The 21,694-nt window shown below is 42.7% G+C and overlaps 1 protein-coding gene across 2 annotated transcripts; it reads left to right on the top strand.

Moving 5' to 3' along the window:
- Positions 1-2,193: 2,193 nt before the first annotated feature.
- LOC105677811 (paired box protein Pax-2-like) lies at positions 2,194-19,992 on the top strand. Of its 2 annotated transcripts, none has more exons than XM_067353780.1 (6): positions 2,194-4,464; positions 11,347-11,523; positions 16,225-16,365; positions 17,161-17,559; positions 18,102-18,286; positions 18,480-18,803. In XM_067353780.1, the coding sequence occupies exons 1-6, from the start codon at positions 3,978-3,980 to the stop codon at positions 18,657-18,659; spliced, it is 1,569 nt and encodes a 522-aa protein (XP_067209881.1). In that variant the 5' UTR covers positions 2,194-3,977; the 3' UTR covers positions 18,660-18,803. The 2 variants fall into 2 exon arrangements, with proteins under 2 accessions (XP_067209881.1, XP_012232101.2); XM_012376678.2 differs by having other exon boundaries at positions 2,206-4,464; positions 18,463-19,992.
- The last annotated feature ends 1,702 nt before the right edge of the window (positions 19,993-21,694 follow it).

Below are 21,694 nucleotides of genomic sequence, written 5' to 3'. Positions count from 1 at the left end.
AGGAAATGGTATGATGTTATTTTTATTATGATTTATTATGATTTATTATGATTTTCATTATGAATTAAATTTTTTTTTCTACTTGTAAGTTACTAATAATGTTACTCTTTTAAATTACTCTTATCATCTGTCTTTTACCAATAATTACATATACTAACTTTGCATTCCAATATACGTTAAGCAACGTTACCTTGAAAAATAAATTTTCAAATTTCTGAAAATAAATATGTCATTGGCTATTTGCTGTCAACAAATAAAAAATAAATTTTTTATCTCTCACCTGTTCAATCTATCAAAACGGGCAATACATCACGCAATATTAATTAAAGTTTGAAAAAAAGAAAACACGAACTAATTTGTGGCACATTAAGTATTTCCCTAACATTTTCTTTCTTTACACAATAAATATTTTTAAATAAGTTTCTTGTGAGTTTTATTTCTACGTGTTTTATTCCTCATTTATTCAATATGAAATTACAACGCTCTATTTTGTACGTTAAACATCATTTAAGTTGTGGATATTACTATCAAAGAAAAATATTAAGAGAGAAGATTGAATATTATTCACACGCGTCTACTTCAGAATAATATAATGAATAAACAATAACATCAAAAAAATCAGAAATCTACAGAAATATTTGAAGTTATTAAATATATTGGCGTACTTAACAAGTGCGCACAATAAAGTGTGCAAAATATCGTCACTCTTTTAAATTACTATTATCATCTGTCTTTTATCAATAATTACATATACTAGCTTTGCGTTTCAATATACGTTAAGCAACTGTATCGTATATCTACAAATTATAGGTATACATTATAACTATGTACTATACGTCTATGCGTCTATGATCCATATTGTTTTATGTGGTATAAAGTAACTGCTTAATAAACCGATCTATCGGTATGTACATATAAGTTTGTACGCTATGCAAATAACTTATACGACAACTGCGACAATTTACATTTTATTTTCTGCATTTTCACTTCGATTCCTCGACTGGCGTAAAAAGTATATAAGAATAATCTAATCTCTACACATAAATTGATACACATCAATTACGCGTAAATTGATACACGTCAATTAAATAAAGGTTAGTGAAATTAATTAATCAAATATCTGAGAAGTCTTCAAAGTCTGAGAAAAATTTAGTTTTTAAATTTTTTGATTGAAAATTTTAGTCTGAAATAAAAATTGTATTCTATTCTACAAATATATTCTATACTATTCTATTTCTTTATTAATAGAACAATAAAGAGCGATTTCTGCCCGCCCAAATTGACCACTCTTCAAAGAGATAATTTAGTTCCAAGTACATGTACCTATGCTATGTGAGTCGCGTTATAGCCGATGATTCGCGAAATCATACTCCACTAATAACCAGTAATTTACGATAATTTCGACGGCGATGTAAGTAGACCCTCCTCTTGGATAGATAAAACCTTTCTAACACGAAGAAAAAGTGTTGTGGCGAACTATTTATCTAGCTATTCATTGTAAAATTAGTTTCTAATTTAATTTATTGCTAAATTAAGATAATCTATTCTTAGCAAATACGTTTGGCTGCAGCAAAATAATTTGCAAAATCGTCAAAAAATTACCTTTAACAAACAAAATTAGTCCTCTTAACAAACCTTTTTGCTGCTCATAATAACTGAAGACACTGATAAAATATGATCAACTTTGTTTCTGCGTGATAGAGAGATAGCGCAATATCGAGCAATCACTACGTACTCCAATTTCATTCGCGTGAAAAGGCCAAGCGAGGGGTAAGCGAGTGTAACGTATCGGGACCAACCGTATCAATTGGTTAACCACGAGCGTGCTCTCCGTCCGACATTGACGTCCGACTCTGAAATTGCATACGGCAGCCGTGGCAACGGTCGACCAGGATCGCGACGACGCCTCGCACCGGTAGCAGAGAAGAGCGGAAGGTCGCTGTTTAAAAGCGTGGGCGACGCGAGGCGAGCGAACAGATCGGTGGGCGGCCACCGGTTCGCCCAATTGGTCGATCGACTTGGTAATAGTCGGTGGGCGTAGGATAAGCTCAGATGCGCGGCGTGCTGTGCGCACTTGGTTGGCTTTACCCGGCTCTCTCTCTTACCGTGCATCCCCACGATATGCCCCCCTTCGTGATGCCCCGTTCCCCACTTTGTATCGGCTAGGTTCTCGCAAGAGTGCCCCCTCTCCCCTGCGTCTACCACCCTTTACGATCCAACCTGCTGTAATCGGCAGCTTCTGCTGCGTCTTCGAACGCAGCCGTCTTCCTCACATCCGCTTCCCTTCGTCTTCGCCATCGCCGCCGCCGCCGGGCCGCGGCGCCTTAAATCTTGATCTCATCTTCTTGGCGGGTAGAAGCGGAGTCTTTCGCAGGAAGAAGGTGGGGGTAAGGCTAGTCTGGGCGCGCTTCGAGCGGAGCGCGCAGCGGAAGGCAATCTGCTCGAATACGGCGGAGCGCGAGCAGGTTGCTTCGCGTAACGCATTCACGTCTGATCGTCCGGGTGGTTTCAAGAAAAGGGAGGTCCCCGCGTTGTCGACAAGAGAAGCGAAGACGATATGTCGCAAGGATTGCGACTATAGCAACGGCTTATAGACAGATGGAGTGAAACAAGGATATACGAGTTTTTTTTTATTTTGAATGCTGAAACGCAAGATAGTTGGAGGCGATTGATCGCGTGACGAGAATAGTGGTGCATCGTGAGGAACGGCAGAATGCTCGAAGAGATGAAAGCCGGAAGAAAGTAAGAAAAAGAGTAATCGCTCTCGCGACCCTGGAAGAAATTTACTTCACTTATACTCGATTTTACACTCGGTGATCGAAGCAGAAAATCGCGGCAACCTGTGCGCTCGAAAGGAAAAAAATTCGTGAACAGGGCTACGGGGCGAGGAAGTCGATCGCATATATGGAGCGACGAGGCAAGTCACGTCGCATTAAATCTTGATCTCACCTCGGCGAGCAGGCAGCGATCTCGAGTCGCGGGCGGGGAACGGCGGGGTAAGGCTTGAGCGCGCTTCGAGACTCCGGGCGGAAGGCAATCCGCTCGAATCCGACGGAGCGCGAGCAGGTTACCCCGGGTAGCGCGGCGGCTGGTAGTCCTCGTTGCCCTGTCATTGGAGAAGGCAGCCCTCGTAGGCGGAAGGAGCGAGAGAGCGATCGACACGCGAGAAAGAGTACGGGAAGAGAAGGTGGAGGAAGTGAAGAAGGAGGTGGAGGACGTGGTCACGAGCTTCGTCGAAAGCGCCTGCGCTCCGACACTCCGCGCCTTTCGGCTCATCGGCTTCGACTAGGCTCGAGCATCGCGACGACGTAAAAGCTCGCGTCGCGATGCGTCGTCATCGCGCGAGCAGGCAAGAAGTCATTCCGCACCGCTACTGATCGGATCCGCAAAATAGTGACTTGTGTGTTCTTTCGCGTCACGGGACGAGACTGCCGAACGTGTCGGAACGCTGTTAAGGTCTGCCGGAGGACAGTGACTGACGGTGTGTTTTTATGGTGCACATGTGACGTTTCGGTGGACATCGCTTTCGGGAACCAATGGGAACTGCAGTCGTTCGGCAAAAATCTATCGAACTTTCAGTGAACTCTTACCGCAGGAATGCAATAATAACCGAAGAGTATTCGAGTTGGACAAATTGGCAAGTAACTTTTACCATAGCGTCTAATGCAAATTGGACAATGTTTGCGCAACAATATTGCCCGATGCACGATGAGGAGCGCGAATGTTTTTAGCATATTCCGAATTCGCGAATATTTGAGCTCCAAACCGCGCTCGAGGGCATTCATCGACGTTCCGATTACTCACCGATTAATTTCCGACGGAAGATCGCGAGATCGGCGCGAGATGCGTTGAAAAAATTCGTCGGATGCGAAACGGGGCGCGATCTGAGGATAAACTTGGTGCATCCGCGGAGAAGAACGGGAGAAGGGAGGAGCCGTTGCTGAGCGTGGAGGGGGCGGAGGTGAGATCGTCTGGTGATGATGATCGGTGGCGGCGTCGCGACCCCTCCTGGTACTGCCAAGTCGGCGGCTGCGATCGACGGCGAAATGGTGCAGGTCGACGGCATTGGCAGTGGTAGTGTCAGTGGCAGTGCTAGTGGTAGTGGCAGCCCTGCGACGGGCGCGACCACCACGCGGCTTGCAAACAGTAACAATAGCAATAACAATAACAACAACAACAACAACAACAACAACAACGGAGACGTTAGCAACAATAATAACAACAATGACGGACACGCGGTCGCGAATTGCGCCGGCACGAACGCCTCGAGCGCGAGCGACAAGTTCTGCTGTCAGGACGAGGACGTTCCCGTCAGCACTGGTGTCACTCGACCTTGGGAACCGCCCTCGCCGACCTTCTCTCAGACGAGATCGCATCTGCTGCAGGTACATCCGCCGCATCACCACCAGCATCCGGCGGCGCATCATCATCAGCAGATGAACGTGCCGGTTTCCCTAATCGACGGTAAGCACAGAGATACACACGTACTCGAGTTGAATTCAGTTCGATTGAACAATGTTCTTTGCGAACCTCTTTGTCAAGTTTTCTCTCGCACAGTGGACCCATTTAACTGATTAGCAGTCCTCAAGTAAATGATCGTTTAAAGCAGACACTGTCTGATGCGCGAGCAAATATTATTCCACAACAAAGACAATCGTGCAATAACAAAGAAGATCTTTGGGTGCATTGAACTCATCAATAATTCCTTCATGCTGAACATTTAGAGTGAATCATGATAAGATAAATTATCAACTTGCATAATTTCTCAAGCATTTCCTAATTTGTCTTATTAAATATCTGTTATACGCTATGACGTTTTAATACTTGTTAAAAACGTGATCGCGCTCCTATTTTTTATAGGAACATTTTGTACGTTTTAATGCTGATCGCGCATTATAATATTCTCTCATTCTTGAGTACTCAAGATAAGGCGAACGCATGTGTAAGCAATGGAAAGTCAATTAATTCCGTTGTGTCGCGATAAATCGATAATTACGAAATACATCACGCTTAGCGACACTATTTACAATCGTGTTCCGTGCACTTTATTATAACCAAATTGCACGGCGTTATTGAAATTTAAAACCGTTTTTTAACAGGCCTTAATCGAACACCTGAATACACTTTCGGGATTATCGAAGGTAGAGACAATAATCAAACGAAATGTCGAAATATTTTGTAAAATTTTATAAAATTGTAAAACGATAAAATAACTTTTCTGGAAACGCGCGGGTTCCGAAACCGAGCTTTCTTAATATGACATTATAAATATCGAATATTTCAAACACTGCAAAATATTAAATTAGATGGCAAAAATAGTTTTCTTATTAATTATATATTATATTAATTATAAATTACGTTATGAATGATATTATATCACTGCATAATATTCCCATATACTTTGCATTAGAAAATATTATTAAATTAAAATTTTTAAATAGCTATAATAGTATTAAAACGTCAGAAGAAATGAATAATCGTGCAATCTCCATCGGAACTAATAAACATATATTTAATCATTATATGTTCCGATAACGGATGGAAGATAAACATGCGGTACGTGCGACGACAAATGAGTATATCGATTATATCTGTCGCGATGAGAGATAACCGAGTAACTAATTAAATTATGAATCGCTTCACGATCTTTCACTGCGCGAACCTTTCGGTCGATGCAGGATGGCAACCGCAATTAACATTGAACACCTGTACAACCGAACACCTGTACAGGGCCCGCCTTGTAGCCAACAATAATTGAACCATTTCACGCCTTTAAAAACACGGAAAAAAAATCTCAGAAATGTTAGAACTTCGTAAAATGTTAATGACAACATGATATCCAAGTCGATTGCAGAAATTTCAGTAGCGAAATCAGGAGCAAACGACTTACACGCAAAATTCTTGTTTCCAAGATTCAGAATTGCCACTATATTAATCATAATGTCGACAGCGTGCACGTCAAACACTAGAGCCGTCGGATATCAATTCTCAAATGCCTATCGGTCGGGTCAACAGACTTTATACTACTTTAACCGTGTAAATACGAATCGGGAAATGAATTCTCTTCTTCAGATCGTCGGACGAGTGCAATGCGCGTTCTGTTAACAATGTTTACGGCTCGTTATCAGCAAACTAACCGTATCGCCGCCATTCTTCAGCTGCTAATTAAGTTGTCAAAAGGTGAGGAAACCGCGATTGTACTTGTTACAACAGACTCGCCGATGTCTATTTTATTTGTGAACGTAATGAAGCACAACGTTTGTCGTGGCGCGCGAATGTCAGGCGCAACGCGCGATACTCACTCCGGCTGCTTATCTCGAGACTGCACAATTCGCGAATTGCACATTCGCTGTGATAAACGAATAAAAAAAAAACAAAAAAACAACGCGCGATCGGGAGTAAGTACGCGTTTGATTCGGATATGCGTCTATCCAACTACCGCGCATTCGCGGATCTTTTTGCGGCTCACACTTGCCGGATTCGACACCTGGAGTTTGCGTCGCGAAATCGCCGATAAGACTGTACGAGGGAGCGCGCGATTGGGAGCGGCGGGTACGCGTTCACAATGCGTATTCGCAGATCTTTCCGTGATTTACACTTGCCAGATAGAGTACGGAGGCTACTAAGCCGCGCCGCACTCGTTCGGAACCGGTTTCAATGCGTTGGCAGTACCTATCTACTTCTCTTCGGACCGGCGAAGGTATTACTCTCGTTTAACGCTCAACACCCGTCCGTCCCGCGAACACTCTCGATTTCCTCGCTTGCGATGGCGCATTTGTGGAGCACTTCGTTTCAGAACCACGAGCGACTTTACGACCACACCCGGACCGTTTCGACGCACCATGTAGACAGTAGGTGTCTTCATTCGCAAGCGAAAGCGAAGAGAACGAGAGAAGAACGCCGAGAAGATATTTCGAGTGCTCTTTACAAAGTAACACTTTGTAGCACTCAGCGCAATCGTGTAAACTATCGTATGTGAGAAACGTGTATTAATTATGTACGCAATATATGTAGATAGATTCTCACGATTGAGTTAAAGCTGCATATTTCTTTGACAGTATAGCATTCATTATCGAAATTAAATCGGCAAATACACCGTTTGAAACGGATATGCATAATTGCAATAATGCCGATTATTTAAACATTGAATTTAATATTTAAATTGTTGCTCTTAAATTAATTCAATTATGTGGTGGATGTCAAAGCGAATTAATTTGGGAAAGGAAATCTGACCGTACGAATCGTTGTAAATATCTTTTTCGTTTGAATTAATCTTAATACAAACGACGGTTCAATCATGATATCATATGATTCGCGAACTAAAGAGCTTCGAATAAATCTGATAGTTGAGCAAATTGGATAGCTGGTTGCGCTTTGCGCAATCCTTTCGCGGTTTACCTAGTAGCAGAAGGCGTTAATCCAATTTAACACCCGATACGAGTTCACCCCGCTGTTCCCGATGCTGCGCTCGATACCCAGCAGCGTCAAGATGCCGCGAGGTTTTACGACCGCGCCCAGAATGTTTTAAAGCAGGTACACCTCAAGGTTAATAGCTGTCTTCGCGCGGCACTTTGTTACAATTTTGATGACCAATCGTGAAAGGTGTCCGCGACGAGACGCTTATTAATTACGCGCGGAATGTACTACTTACTGAGTGCCAGGTTACAATTTCGCCATGAAATGCGACTCTTCCTTTTTTTTCTCGCTGCCTTTTTTGCGCTCGCCTTTCGACGGCTAAATTTTATGTTCGTCGATACTTTTATGTTTACGATCATAATGATTTGCGTTTATGGTCGCTCTTAATTGCAGTGGCGCGCCAATCCGTTACCCGCAATAAGGTAGAAACAATAACTTATGTGTCTCAACGCTAAATGTGATATAAATGTTCACATAAATGGTAACATTGAATTCGGAATGATAGCGTCTAATGTAAAATGTCAATACGGATCGTGAATGCGTGATTATTAAAAAAAAAGTGTAGAATTTATGAGCAATTAGGTAAGGAAAAGTGCTATTACGATGACGCACAATGATAATGCAGTTCCACTTCCAGACTTTATGATTACACCCTAGACTACGTATGCAGCGAGTGTCAAGAAGTGGATATCTCCATCTGCAAATGAGTTCCTTCTCGGTATCTTAGGCACCACCTCATGGACATCGCTAATCACCGAGTCATTACGTAAAATACTTGCCTGCAGCTATGTATATCAATTATCGGCAACGTGTACGCAACTCACTCTTAACGCGATCTCTATAACTTGATAATGCAAACCTACCTTTTTGTCCGAACGCTGTTTTCGAGTGTAAACACAGTATCCAACTGTCCTTCAATGCTCGAACTCCACTCCACATCTGAAAAAATACCATAGCATTATGAACAAACATTCCTCCAAATTTTATTCGCTAGATTTTATTGTCGTATGATTGAAGAGATTATTATAGTAAATTATTTCTTCAAATTAGATGTAGTTGAAAGTTACGCTGACATAGATAATTTATTTCTCGGATTGTTCAACTTTATATTTATTTTTTTATTCATGCATGATCTTCATTATCCATGCATTTGTTTCTAATGTTCGTTATAAATTGAATTTTTATATATTTTATTTGTGCAAAACGACTAGTCGTCTCTATTTAAGAGTTAGTTCGACTTGCGTGTCATCAGTTATGTGTAGTGCGATACTGTTTTATTTGAAACCGTTCGATCGAGATAAAACCATTGATCGAGATCGAATGACGAACGAGCCACCGCTGAATCCACAAGGAAAGAAAGAATCAGCCTTCCAGTTTTTCCATCTATTATCTATTATGCCGTGTCAAGCGATCGGTCTTTACCGGCGGCGATTTCGAATATACGGACGAATATACCGCGGTGCCAGAACTCGTTCAGAACCGGTTCCCGCTTGGTGTCGATGCAACGACGGGACGCATTTCTTTCTGTGCATCGGCTACTTTCGTTTTCACGACACCTCCGATCGCTTTGACACGAAACGAGCGCAGAATGTGCGCGCCGGATGCGTCAGGCGTGCGGGACGGGTGCGGGTCTCGCAGAATTCACGTAAGTTTTGTTCGACTGCTGCGGACGAGATTCCTCGAGAAATAACTTCAGCAGTATTGCGATTTTGCGATAAATTCTTCGGGGGTTTTGTGAATATAACTGGAAACTCCTTTAATCCTAATTAAATCTTATCGTAAACTTCTATATAATCTGCATATCCTTTTAATCACTGATATGTAGACTATTTTGAGTGCATCGAATGTGCATTTATCAATTTCATTAGTAAATAAATATAAAAACAATTTTTTCTCAGCGAAAATATAATGGTAGTGCTTTGAATTGTAATAAAGAAGGATTAAAAAAATAGCAAAACAAAATTTATGTAAAATATACTTGCTGTGAATAATATTAATGTATAATGTGTCAAAAAAACAAATAAAAATTAAGATATAAAAAGCATTAAATAGATGATCATTACATATAAAAACATCACTTCAATTATCCCTCTTCAAATTACAGTGAAATGACCAAATTCTGATTTAACGTATTCCCGAGGGCGAGTCATTAGTAAATAATTAGCTATATTGACGGCGTAAATTACACAAGAACGACTATTTGGCTGCGCGGCCAACAAATTGCAAACGATCCGTATAAGATGCGTCCACCAAATCAATTGGCAATCCACTTGGCTTATAAAAGATTAATTAATTAAACGTTCTCACACTATGTAAACGGACTTGCGCGTATTCGGTCCCGATTAAAACCAGTTAAAACAGCACGATACAAATAAGCACGGCGGACCTGTTTTCTGAGCCAACATTCAGAATGTAATTTTACCCGACGCTCGTCTTTCCGAACGATCGCAGTGTAGGATGAACTGGATAAATAGTAATTATGTTCATCGTTCACAAAATGACAGCTACTTTGCGCTCTTAATACTGCCGCGTCGCTCAGTCGTAAATTATCATCTGCGCGACTCGCGCTAAACGTCGTTAGATTACTCGGCTACGCGATTATGAGGAAGCTCAGTCCGCAATAAGTACATGATAATTTTGATCGCACTGCCGGCACAGTGATTATTAACATCTATCTTGAATTTAATTCATATTATCCTCAAGCTCGCATCGATTTATGCTTAAATGTTTGTTTCGCTCCGTCGCGATTTTACTGGATGCTGTAATTATGGTTTCCTCTCCCCTAATTATTTTCCACGAGTCAATCTCCTGCTTAGCATGATAATCATAACAGGTTTGATCAAAACATTCTACTTGATTATGCCAAATTAAGTGAACAATTATCTCTGCTTTGATATTTAAGATTAAAAGTCAACGAGCAATCTCGAATAATATCATGCGTCTGATCGTAAATCACTGCTTCCCTGTTGAAGTGTCGTGAAGATTATTCAGCTATAAATCCACGAGAAAGTTTAATCGTGCACGATTTCGAAAATTTACGAGGATCTTCGCACCTGGCCGATGATTCATTTAGATTCGTACAACTACAGATGCGCATATAATAAATCGAATCTTAATATTCTCGGCAAACTGGTATGCAATACGGTTGGCAAATATATTATTAGCCGATGGTATCACATTTCACGCGTCAGATGCAAAATAAGCAATTAAGTCTAATTTTTTATTAAATTTCAATTTAATTCTAGACTAATTAATTTCTAGATCGATTCCATAATACTGATCGACGTCTCAATAACTATTTAAGAACAAGAATAATCGTTGACAACTGAAGGCAAAATTAATACTGTACTAAGAATTATGCTTATTGCAGTATGACACGATATATTGTTATAAATGATATAAAAAGGCATACATGGCAATTTTGTTACGCATAAAGTAATAAGTGTTTTTACATCTTCTACTTCTACAAGTGATAAATTCTATAAATATAAATTAATTATTAATCGTTATGTAAATGATAGGTATTCTGATTGTGCTTTTAACAATTTAATAAAAAAAATTATAAATAACACAATCACAAGATTATTTCTAGCAAATTAAATTAATTCGCTTGAAGTTCGCGTGAAGTTATTTGACCGCGACCAGTTTCGTTACAGTGATTACGCAGGCGACCATTAATTTAGCGAAGTATTCAATTGACTTCGTAAATTGTAAAAAAATGTTTGTAAAAAGGAATAAACTTGCAATTATCTTGAACTATAAATTCATCTCTCAAATCTCATTGATCAGAAATGTCTTGCAGAAATGTGATGATAAAATCATGATTGTTAAATGATAAGGTGACACTTTATCTTAATTATTATTATTAATAATTCATCATGTTAATTTTATAATTATACGTATCACAATAAAACTTTTTCCTGATTGCAGGGGTGAACTTGCAAAATTGCACGGCGGGTCCGTTCGCTAGCGGCAATAACGGCGGTGCGACGCGGCAGCGCCTAATCGAATTGTCACATGGATTAGGAGCACTAAGGCACTATAACGATCTTGCCAATCACGTACTGTCCTTAAATCAACAGGGCGCAGTCGTCACGAAACTTTTGGGTGAGTTTGCGTAGCGCACTTCTCTCGCGCTTTTCCGCGAAGTCGTTTTGCGCGAAGAGACACGCATTTACGATATTCATAATACGTACATTCGATATTATATACCGCGCGTATTTCTTATCGTTGACGATATAAAAATATGCAAATTATTGGGTGACATTTCCGACACGAGAACCTATTCCTCTAGGAAAACCACTCCGTTGACATATCACTATTATGTTCGTCAGCCAGTACAGCTATCGCGAATATTGAGCGTTGCACGCATTACGTACATATACAATTTCGATGCGAAGTCAAGGTAGAAATCATACAACGCTACTCTATGTCATGTGATATACCATCGATCCTTTGGAAATGAGAAAAAAATAGGTATCGAAGATGCATAAGGGAAGTTTCTAAAGTCTCAAAGTTAAAATTGCTAGTGCGACGGAAAGGTTCGTATTTCAATGTCGTATTTTATCAAATTTTATGGTCGCATTTTATCAAATAAAATTTTTAAGTAACTGCTATTAATGTAAATAGTCACCGCATTAGCTTTTTCCAGGTAGAAAAAAAAAACGTTTTCGATTTTCTTTTAAAAATGCAACATTTGAATTAGTAATTTCACTTAAATTGCACTTTGCAGCAATGTATTTGTCGATATAGTTTGACAATTTTTTTTCTTTGCCGTCCAATTTGAAATTTACATAATTCTTGATATTTCCTTTTCTTTGCTGAGATCCGTAGCAATCACCAGCGACCTCAAACGATGCCGCGTTAATATCTTGAGCGTTTTCGAGGCAAAGAACAGGGAACAACGCCGAGTACACATCGCGGTCGGACGTAATAAGCGTCGTGAGGGACGCATCGACCGCTTGAAGCTCGTTAGCTCGCACAGATTAACGTGTAATGGTCGCTTCTTTCACGCGTTAAACTTCAGCACTTCAGCAACAAGCTCGAGTAATTCGTCAATGATTGCGCTAATCATTAGCCGCCCTGCATTCCGGTGAGCTAATGTGGAGCTTTCAGAGACTCTCATTTCTTTTTGATGACTTCCGACAAATGTTACATATACTTAAGTCTTTTCCAAACTTATGTATGATCGGTATATTATGCATATATTTCCTACTGTTACATCGTGTTACATGATATACAGGATATTAGATCTCGAAAAAATTTTTTACACTACTTAACAATAAAAATTTGCATTTATATTACATATAATTATGTCCCGAAAATGAATGTTATTCGCTCGGCAAACCACGCCTTGCGCCTTTCCGGCGTTTGCGCTTTTCGTTGCCACTCATATCACTCTTTATAGAGCCTTCGACCGCCATATTCCGCGTGGTAATGCACACCAGAGCGCTTTCGCCGAGGCGGGCACGCGAGCGCGCGGTCTTGCACGCGAGAACGTGGTGAAACTCGCGGAAATTTAGACCCCGAACAAGATCGGAAATCGTCGGATACTCGTATGAGCGAACGGCGGCCGGGATCGCGTTCGAGGAAAGGCGAGAAAGACGAGGAAGCCGAGGAAGACGCAGAAGAAGAAGAAACGGTAGAGAGAGAGAAAAGGGAAGCAGGATCCGCGCTCGCCGAGGGGCGAGCAATAAAAAATGGAGACGAGCCACCGAGCATCGTCGTGGAACGCCGGAGTTTCTCTCTTTCTCGTAGATCCTGCCTGCTACTTCGCGGTCCTCGTTAACTTTACGAGCCGCTCGTAAAAATACCGTTCAGGACCCGCTCTCTCGCGGCGCGCCGGTAATGTCTTCATCCCGCTGGATACGGGCTCCTTAGGCGTCTCGAGGTGAATATAATGTACCATAATCGGCCGGTCAATTACTTAACGACGGCGAACAATTAATCCCGGCTTTGCGGCGCGAGCAAATCGTCCGCTCAATGATCCGCGAGTTTAACGAATGGGAGAAAAGTGGCGATACGCAATATCGCACCGTCGAGAACGAATAAAATGAAGTTATCCTCCGTTTAAGCGCCTTGTGAACCAAAAATATAATTCAATTGTATCGATTTTCGCGTCTTTAAAGATCACCGCTTCGGCTTTTTAACTTCGCTTCAAAGAGGAATCACGCGATAAATAACCGAAATTCTCAGCCTGTTGTAAATAAAGTTCAACTTGTCAGTGTCGCGATATAGATTTTAGGATAACTAGACGGCAATCGAGAGGACAATGTCGAAGGTGTTTCTGTTTACTTGTAGTTTCTATCGCAACGCTCTTTATATTCGCCCGCCATGTAATTACGCTATAATCCGTCATTATGAATTCATAAAAGAGATCACCTCGCTCGTGAATACACGCATGCGACGCGCGCTGAATGCACTCTTCTCGCCCCGTAACAACGCCTGTAACCACACCACGGACTGACTGACATCCATCCGCCGCGATCGCGAGCGACCTAACCGGCTAACGAAATTGGCTTCGTGCGGTTTCTTTTATTAAAAACGGCGATCCGCTCAAAAATTTTACGTACGCACGCACACGTGCACAGAAGCAAACCGGGAGCAAACCGAGAGCGAGCAGCAATGAAAGACCGGGGTAGGAAGAGATCGACGAGAGGTAGGAAAAGATGGATAGATATAGGGAAGAAAAGACAGAAAATGAAGGGTGAAAAAAGAGAGAAAGACAGGGGCGAGGGGGAGAAAGAGAGAGAGAGAGAGAGAGCAGGTCGGGGCAAGGAATTTGCTCGCGGCATGGATACCTATTAGGTGGGTACATCGTTTATATACCCAGCACGCACTTCATCCGTGGGAGCGCACGCGATACCCTGCCGGGTTTAGCCGTCATTATTGTTATTAATAATAGTACGTAACGACCGATAATTGCTCAAGTCTGCCTGCGCCTCTGGTTTCCATTACTGCTCGCGGTCTTTCTTTCTCTCTTTCTCTCTCTCTCTTTCTCTTTCTTGACATCGTCCGCCGGATTGACGGACGATTTCTCGCCCGTTTCTCCCGCTTCTGAAGACCACGAAGACCCGGTGGCCGCGACAGAACGCGAATCACGAATGATGCATGCACATCGGCGCGGCATACGTCCTTCCACGATGAATCCGCGCGTAATTGGGGTCGGAAGGCGAGCCACGATGGGACCCTTTACGCTCGATGGTTGACGTTGATGTTAGCACGCGAACGTGACTTTCGTTTCTTCGCTTCCACTCTACTCGCCGCTCGCGAGAAGCGGGACAAAAACAACGTATCTCAAATGTGGGTATCTTTAATAAGGAAAAATAGGAATTTTATATTGCATATTTCCGACTGCAACCAGTTTAAATCGTCACAAAATCTATTAAAATTGTCACAATTGTATTGATGTCGTACAATGCATCGATGCTGCGCTGGGATCAACCGTATTGAAACAAAATTATTATATTACAATATTAAGTATATAAAAAAACTTAGAGTTAAAAAAATAGTATGAAAATTCTGTACTTTTTATAGATTTTAAAATAATATAATAAAATTAACATCTTATTCGACAGAAATATGTAGATAAAATGTAAGTAGAATTATTATAGTCATAAATATTCTTAATTTTTTTAAATTACCCACAGATCACGTTGAAGTGGCCATTTTATAATGGTATAATTTATAAAACGTATAACACTTAATTGATTGAAGATCTGTTCTTCTTGTACGTTTTTCTACAATTCAATCGATGATGTGCATAGCCTTGTTCGTACTTATGCTTACCAGGCTATTGTACATTTGAATGTTCACTCGCGTAGGTACTAATTAATTCATGACTAATTGAATGTTGTGTTATTCATTGTCTTCCACATGACTTTAGTAGCAAATTATAAGTTCAGTTTCTTTGAAATATAGCAGCATTAGGCTCGAAACGCGTGTTGCATTCTTGCTTGCTTATCGATTTTAATATTTTATCCATACATAATATTTTTATGCGTTTAAAAAAATCATGGAGAAAATTGCTATATAATTTTTACCGATATTAATTTTTAAGTGGCGTCAATCCAAGCGCGAAATTAAGCAAACTTCTTAAATAGACACTTACGATGCACGAGGTATAACGAAGCTAAATGCACTCGGATTATCACAAGCTAACGCGCAATGGTTACACGTGTGCGGATAATTTTCTTATATCACGATGTATGTTACGTAAGATATCTTCGTGCTGTGTCCTAATCGCTGCATCCTGAATCTGCCCAGATACAAAGATAGGATTGATATCCGTTTGCGGTAACACGCAATCTTAACCATCGTACTATAATATTGCCATGACTTTTGTAATATTATATGCTACCATTTGTATTCAAGACTTACGTTCGCTGCTACGTCACGATATTTTTTTATATCCGTTTGAAAAGATTGAGAAACTTCGACATATAAAATATATAACATCGAATAGAAACGTTTTGACCATTTGTAGTCATCCGCGCGCAATTATTTGCGTTTGCAAGTCCTTGGAATGGATTCTATTTGATAGCAAACAGCGACGTATAATATTGCAATTACCATTCTGTTCACATTAAAAGCATGCCTGTGGAGGATATTGGGATTCCGAGGCGCATGCATCGCGTGATTTTCGAGAATTACGACGAGCATCGCGATTTTTGGCGTGATCGAGCTGCCGAATAGGGTGCAAAATATAAATGCGCCATGCCGCGGCGCCATTTACGAGCGATTTTATCGGGGGACCCAGGACTTTTGCCAATGCACCGCGTCCTTGAAGCCCGTTTTATCATGTTCCAGGTACGCTGCGCCCGCCGGGTCTGATCGGTGGCAGTAAGCCGAAAGTAGCGACGCCGGCTGTCGTCGCCAAGATCGAGCAATATAAAAGGGAGAATCCGACCATCTTCGCTTGGGAAATTCGGGAGAGGCTAATCTCCGAAGGTAAGATAATAATATCGCTTTCGCCGAATCGACACGTATCGAAAGGCGCGACCAAACGTCAAATACAGATAAATTGAATGAATTTATGAACCAAGCTGCGCTTAAGAAGAAGCTTACGACGAAAATGACGATAAGCCGCAAATTAATGATTATCTCACTTTACGAAGAGTGAATATGATATCGCAATAATCGCGAAGCATAAACGTTTCAAGATAAGCCAACTGATTTGACTAACATTGACATTGCCTAAGATTTTTCGCAGTATCCTAGAACGCGCTTAGTCATAACGTCAAGTCTTCGTCAGCGCGATGCATAAACTAGCGTGTTCCTTACTTAATTATGCTCGTCCTCCGTAAGCCATGCGAGTGCAAACCGCCCGTGATTACAGACGCACGTATGAGTAACGTATAATTTAGCGAAAGAATTAAGAAACGCGTTCCTGCGACCTTACTTCTTGACACACATACTGTTCTTCGTGCCGACACGAACACACAATCGTCAGTAAATTTCAATATGCCCTTGCTATATGCAATGCTTTCACTCCAAAAATTCCACGTTATAGCGTCGGAAGTTGTGCCGCACTTATAACATATTAACGATAATAATAGAACAGTTGCACAAATGCGAAAAACAACTTTGCAACGAGTTCCAAACAATATTGCAAAAGTAACTTTATATATAGTGAGTTCCTCGTCGCGTTCGCATTGTGTGTCAAAGTTCAATAGCTCTTCCGCGACGTCGGGCACGGCATTCGCGTTGACAGAAACGTCGACAATTGTCCGGCTTGTGTTTTAGGGGTTTGCAGTAACGCGACGGCGCCGTCGGTCAGCAGCATCAATCGGATATTGCGGAATCGCGCGGCGGAGCGCGCGGCCGCGGAATTCGCGCGGGCCGCCGGCTACGGCTTGTACGCGGCCGCCGGACCGCATCCGTACTTCAACTCGCATCAACATCCAACGACGAGTCACCATCTGCCGGCGGGCTGGCCGGCACCAGGAGCGGCCGGGCACCCGTGGATGCTGCCGCCTCTGGCCAGCGGTATCTCCGGCGCCGCCGCATCCGCTCTGCTCTTGCCACCGTCCTTGAGTCCTGGTGCAGCAGCCGCTGCGGCCGCGGCCGCGTCCGCTTCCGCCGCGGGCACCACCGAGCACGCGCTTCACGCCGCCGACGCGATCGCTCGAGGATATTTACAAGGTGACAGAGAACGCACGCTCGTTGTCACCCTTCGACGTCACGCGCGGCTCACAATGTGAAATTTGCTCGATTTAAAAAAATATTCTACTTGATTCTACAGACGTATAGAATTTATACTTTTCACCTGCTCCACAAAGACTGTTTCGTTTAAATAAACTAAATTCTGAAACTTAGAACTGAATATTTCATACAATCATTAAAACATGGATAAAAATTGAACAAATAAGTTTAACAAAAAAATCGATGCATCTGAATAAAATAAGGATCTAAAATTATTTTATCAAAGCGCATCAAATTTTTTTGATAAACAATGCGGGAATCGATTTTTCGTATTTCTTGTAAAAGAACTGAAATATATTTGAATCAATAATATATAATGCTCTATACAAGTTTCTATCAAATTTTGCTAACTTCTCAGTTTTACGTTGATTTTGAAATCTCACAGTAATATAAGTCGGTTCGTTAATGCAAAAGAATATGTTATTGCAAACGGGTTGTATTCAGAGATACAGCCGATAAAAACGAGCTTATGTGATGTGTAGACGGCGACGGAGACGACGGAAGCTTGGACGGTTCGGAGCAGCCAAAGTTCCGACGCAATCGTACGACTTTCAGCCCGGAACAGCTCGAGGAGCTCGAAAAAGAGTTCGAGAGATCGCACTACCCTTGCGTGTCCACGCGCGAGCGCCTCGCCTCGAAAACGTCACTCTCGGAAGCGCGCGTTCAGGTGAGGATCTACCAATCACAGATAAAAGATAAAGAGCCGACGCGACGACGCAGGGTCTAATTCGACGGTCTTATCGAGGTTGGAAGAGGCCCTGCGTGGAAGTGCGGCGCCATTCCCGAATCCCCCGAATCCGACTTGATCACGAGCGTTCTAACGACCTAACTCGTGACTCTTAGGTTTGGTTTTCCAACAGACGGGCAAAGTGGCGTCGTCACCAGCGCATGAACCTCTTAAAGCGTTCGCCACCACCGCCTCCACCGCCACCGCCGCAGCCGCAGCCGCCGCAGCAGCAACCGCACTCCGCTACGTCCGCTATGGAAATCGGCCAGCGTACGTCCAGCTGCTCCATCGCCGGCATGGGCGGCGAAAGTAGCGCGTTTCGCGCGGTCACCAATTCCAGAGACGCGAATCTCGACAGATCCGAGAGGATCGACAGGCTCGAGTCGGTGTCGAAGCAACCGGAGAGGAAGCCCAGCGCCTTCCGGATGATCAGCCAGCTGGTGGGCGACGACTCGTCCGGACTCTCGAGACCGACCAGTCCCGCGTATGAACAGCGGCACGGAGCTGGTCTCGGTCCGAGGCCGGGATCGGCGCACAGGATACGCTATGATCAGGACGAGGACGAGGACGAGGAGATTGACGTTCAAGATTCCGATCAGGACGTGCCGTCGTCGCCGCCAGTCGCTTGGAGGGATCACTGGACTGATCAACAACCATTGGAACTGACCAAGCACGATCGTTGAGCGAGATGTGATATCTCAGTTTTTGGGTTTCGATCGACGTGGCGATTAAATTCGCAGTGATGTCAAAGTCGGAAAAAAATCTATCGAGTGATCGCGTTGTTTCTTTATTTATTGGAAAATAATTCTGTAAATTGCACGAATCGATAATTGCTAGTGTTCGGAGTGTAAGTGCGAAGATGAAAATGTTTTTTCACTTTATTGGTGCTCGAAAGATCCGCGGAAGATATAAATAAACCGCGAGAAAATTGCTAAATCAACTAAGGCGGGAATGTCGATCTGGAACATCGATGTTGTTCGATTGAAACGCGAGTGACAAAGTGGAAATGGACCGATAACGTGCCGCATCAGCAGCGAACGATCATCGTCGACGAGTGTCAGATGCGGCACTATGTATTTAATATTTTCTCTCTTCTCGTTATTATCGGGCTCGGCTCTTCTCTATTGGTTGTCTATAATACTTATGGAACTACTTATTACGAACGATTTCTTACAATTACGGTTAAATGTGGCGAGAGCTGTGTAATATTATAACGCAATGTCACTGTAATTATTATTGTTGATTAGATAGACGATCGATCGCGTGACAGATGCAAACGCTGTTAGTTCGCTCAAATCTACCTGAGGGGCCGCTCGTGCGAATCGAGAATGAAATATATCGCGAGCAGGGGAGAGCGGTGAGGTTGTCCGAGCTCATTCGGAACTAGTCCTAGCGAATCATTATGAGTTAGGGGTGTGCGTTATCTAGGTATTTCAAATAGAAGTAAGCGAAAACACAAATAATCCTGTACGAACTGTCCGTTTCTGTGAATATCCGTCACAACACCTCTCTTGTGTAAGAAAAAAAAAAAAAACTTCCAAATTTTCATTCCAACTATTCTCCAACGGACAAATATTTTCGGCGAGCCGTCAAATATCCGCACAATAAAATATGTTATACTGAAATAAATTTACATAAACATCCAACGCTTTCATTCGTCGAATCAATTTCCTCCCAATCCTTTAGTCATGAAACAAGAAACGACGGAATAAATTATATCTTTCTCAACTGCTTATTTTCTCGAACATTGTTTTAACGATAAAGCTAAAAACCAGGTAAGCTGCACATTTTTTCTCGAATATTGAATTTAATCGTTGTTTGTCCTACGGTCTATACACTATTGCTGATTTACATTAAAGCTGCTGCGGACTATACATCAATTCGTAAAGTAATCAATATTGTAAGCAACCCTAGATACCTTTCGATTTATACGACAATTAACCTTGGTGAAACGTATTTCCGCATATCTACTAACGTTATTTCGCTACGGATCGCGCGCCCGAGGTCTAATATTTCCCGTACTTATCTTTTATTAAACTGCTCGCGAATATTCTCCATAATCGCGACCGTGTATCCGCTTAAATTGCCGCTTTATCAACATAGAAAGAAAGAGAAACGAGCACGTACAAGAAATTGCCAATAGCTATCTGCTACTTAACATTCCATAAACCGCAATACAAGTTTGCCGGATGTCATTTGACTGCCTGAAAATTAAAAACTGACTCTCTTATCCCTTCACTCGCTCCGCGAAATACGTAAATTATTTGCCGCGAGAATATTCGTCGACGTGAACACGTTTTCTCACTTGGAGAGATTTTCATGAAAAATTTTACTCTACTCTCGCCGTGTGAGATTCATCAATTCCACTCGGCGGCGGCGCGATCGCTGCTGGGACAAATTCATTCTCAGGCGGACGATGACACATGCGCTCCTGCGACCGCGCGTATCCGAGTTGCCGGTCCAAAGGGATGCGCGGGAAAGAGGGGAGGAAAAAGCGCGAGAGCGAAGGAAGGCTCATCGACGATTAACTCGAATCTACGGTTTCGTCGGGCTCGCAAATAAGGAATCTGCGCGCGAAACTGGTTTCGCCGGGCGACACTCTCCGCCACGGATGCAGACGGAATCGCTTGTTGCCGTTGAGAGCACGAAAACATTGGATCCGCCGACATTTCGGATATCGTGGCCCGCGTCAACGGTCAGCGCGAGCGGCGAATTTATGGCCACGCTCGGCTCCACGAGCCGGTGGGATACGCGCACGGTAGGACGGGGGAGGGCGGACATCGGGCGCGCTAACCGAGGGGAAGGACCGGCGAGGAGAAGCGAGACGAGGAGAAGAGGAAGGAGCGAGGAGTCGCGTCGCCGGGCATGTAATACGAACGGACTCGTTAATGGCGTTAACACGACGAATCGATGCACCTTTTCACGCGCATGTTTGCTCCTTTTGCGGCCGTACACGGCGACGTGGATCTATTTGCGCTTGAATGAAACGACTTTGACAACCTCGTATAAAAGGCACGAAGGACGATCGCCATGAGAAACCACGAGACATCGGGCTGCCTCTTCGTGGTATATGCTGCTTGCGGATTTTGGGGCGACCGTCACGCGTGTACGTGTAATTCGAGCCGTCCGAAGGACGGAGGAACAGGTGGAGGATCCCCAATAATGAAACCAGAAATCCCGAATAAAGGATAGCGATCGCGGCGGTGTCCTTATTGCGGGTAAGGGCCCTTACGGTTTCACCCACTAAACTACTGACACGCAACAACGATGCGTATCAAAATTTAAAATATCAAAAAAATTTTATGTAAACTTTAAACACTTTTCAACTAACAGTTTCTCTCTTACTCT

The sequence above is a fragment of the Linepithema humile genome, chromosome 4 (genome assembly GCF_040581485.1).
Source record: "Linepithema humile isolate Giens D197 chromosome 4, Lhum_UNIL_v1.0, whole genome shotgun sequence".
In the NCBI taxonomy this organism is placed as follows: Eukaryota; Metazoa; Arthropoda; class Insecta; order Hymenoptera; family Formicidae; genus Linepithema; species Linepithema humile.
The sequence above is the reverse complement of the archived record's forward strand: the minus strand, read 5'-3'. Positions and strand labels throughout refer to the sequence as shown.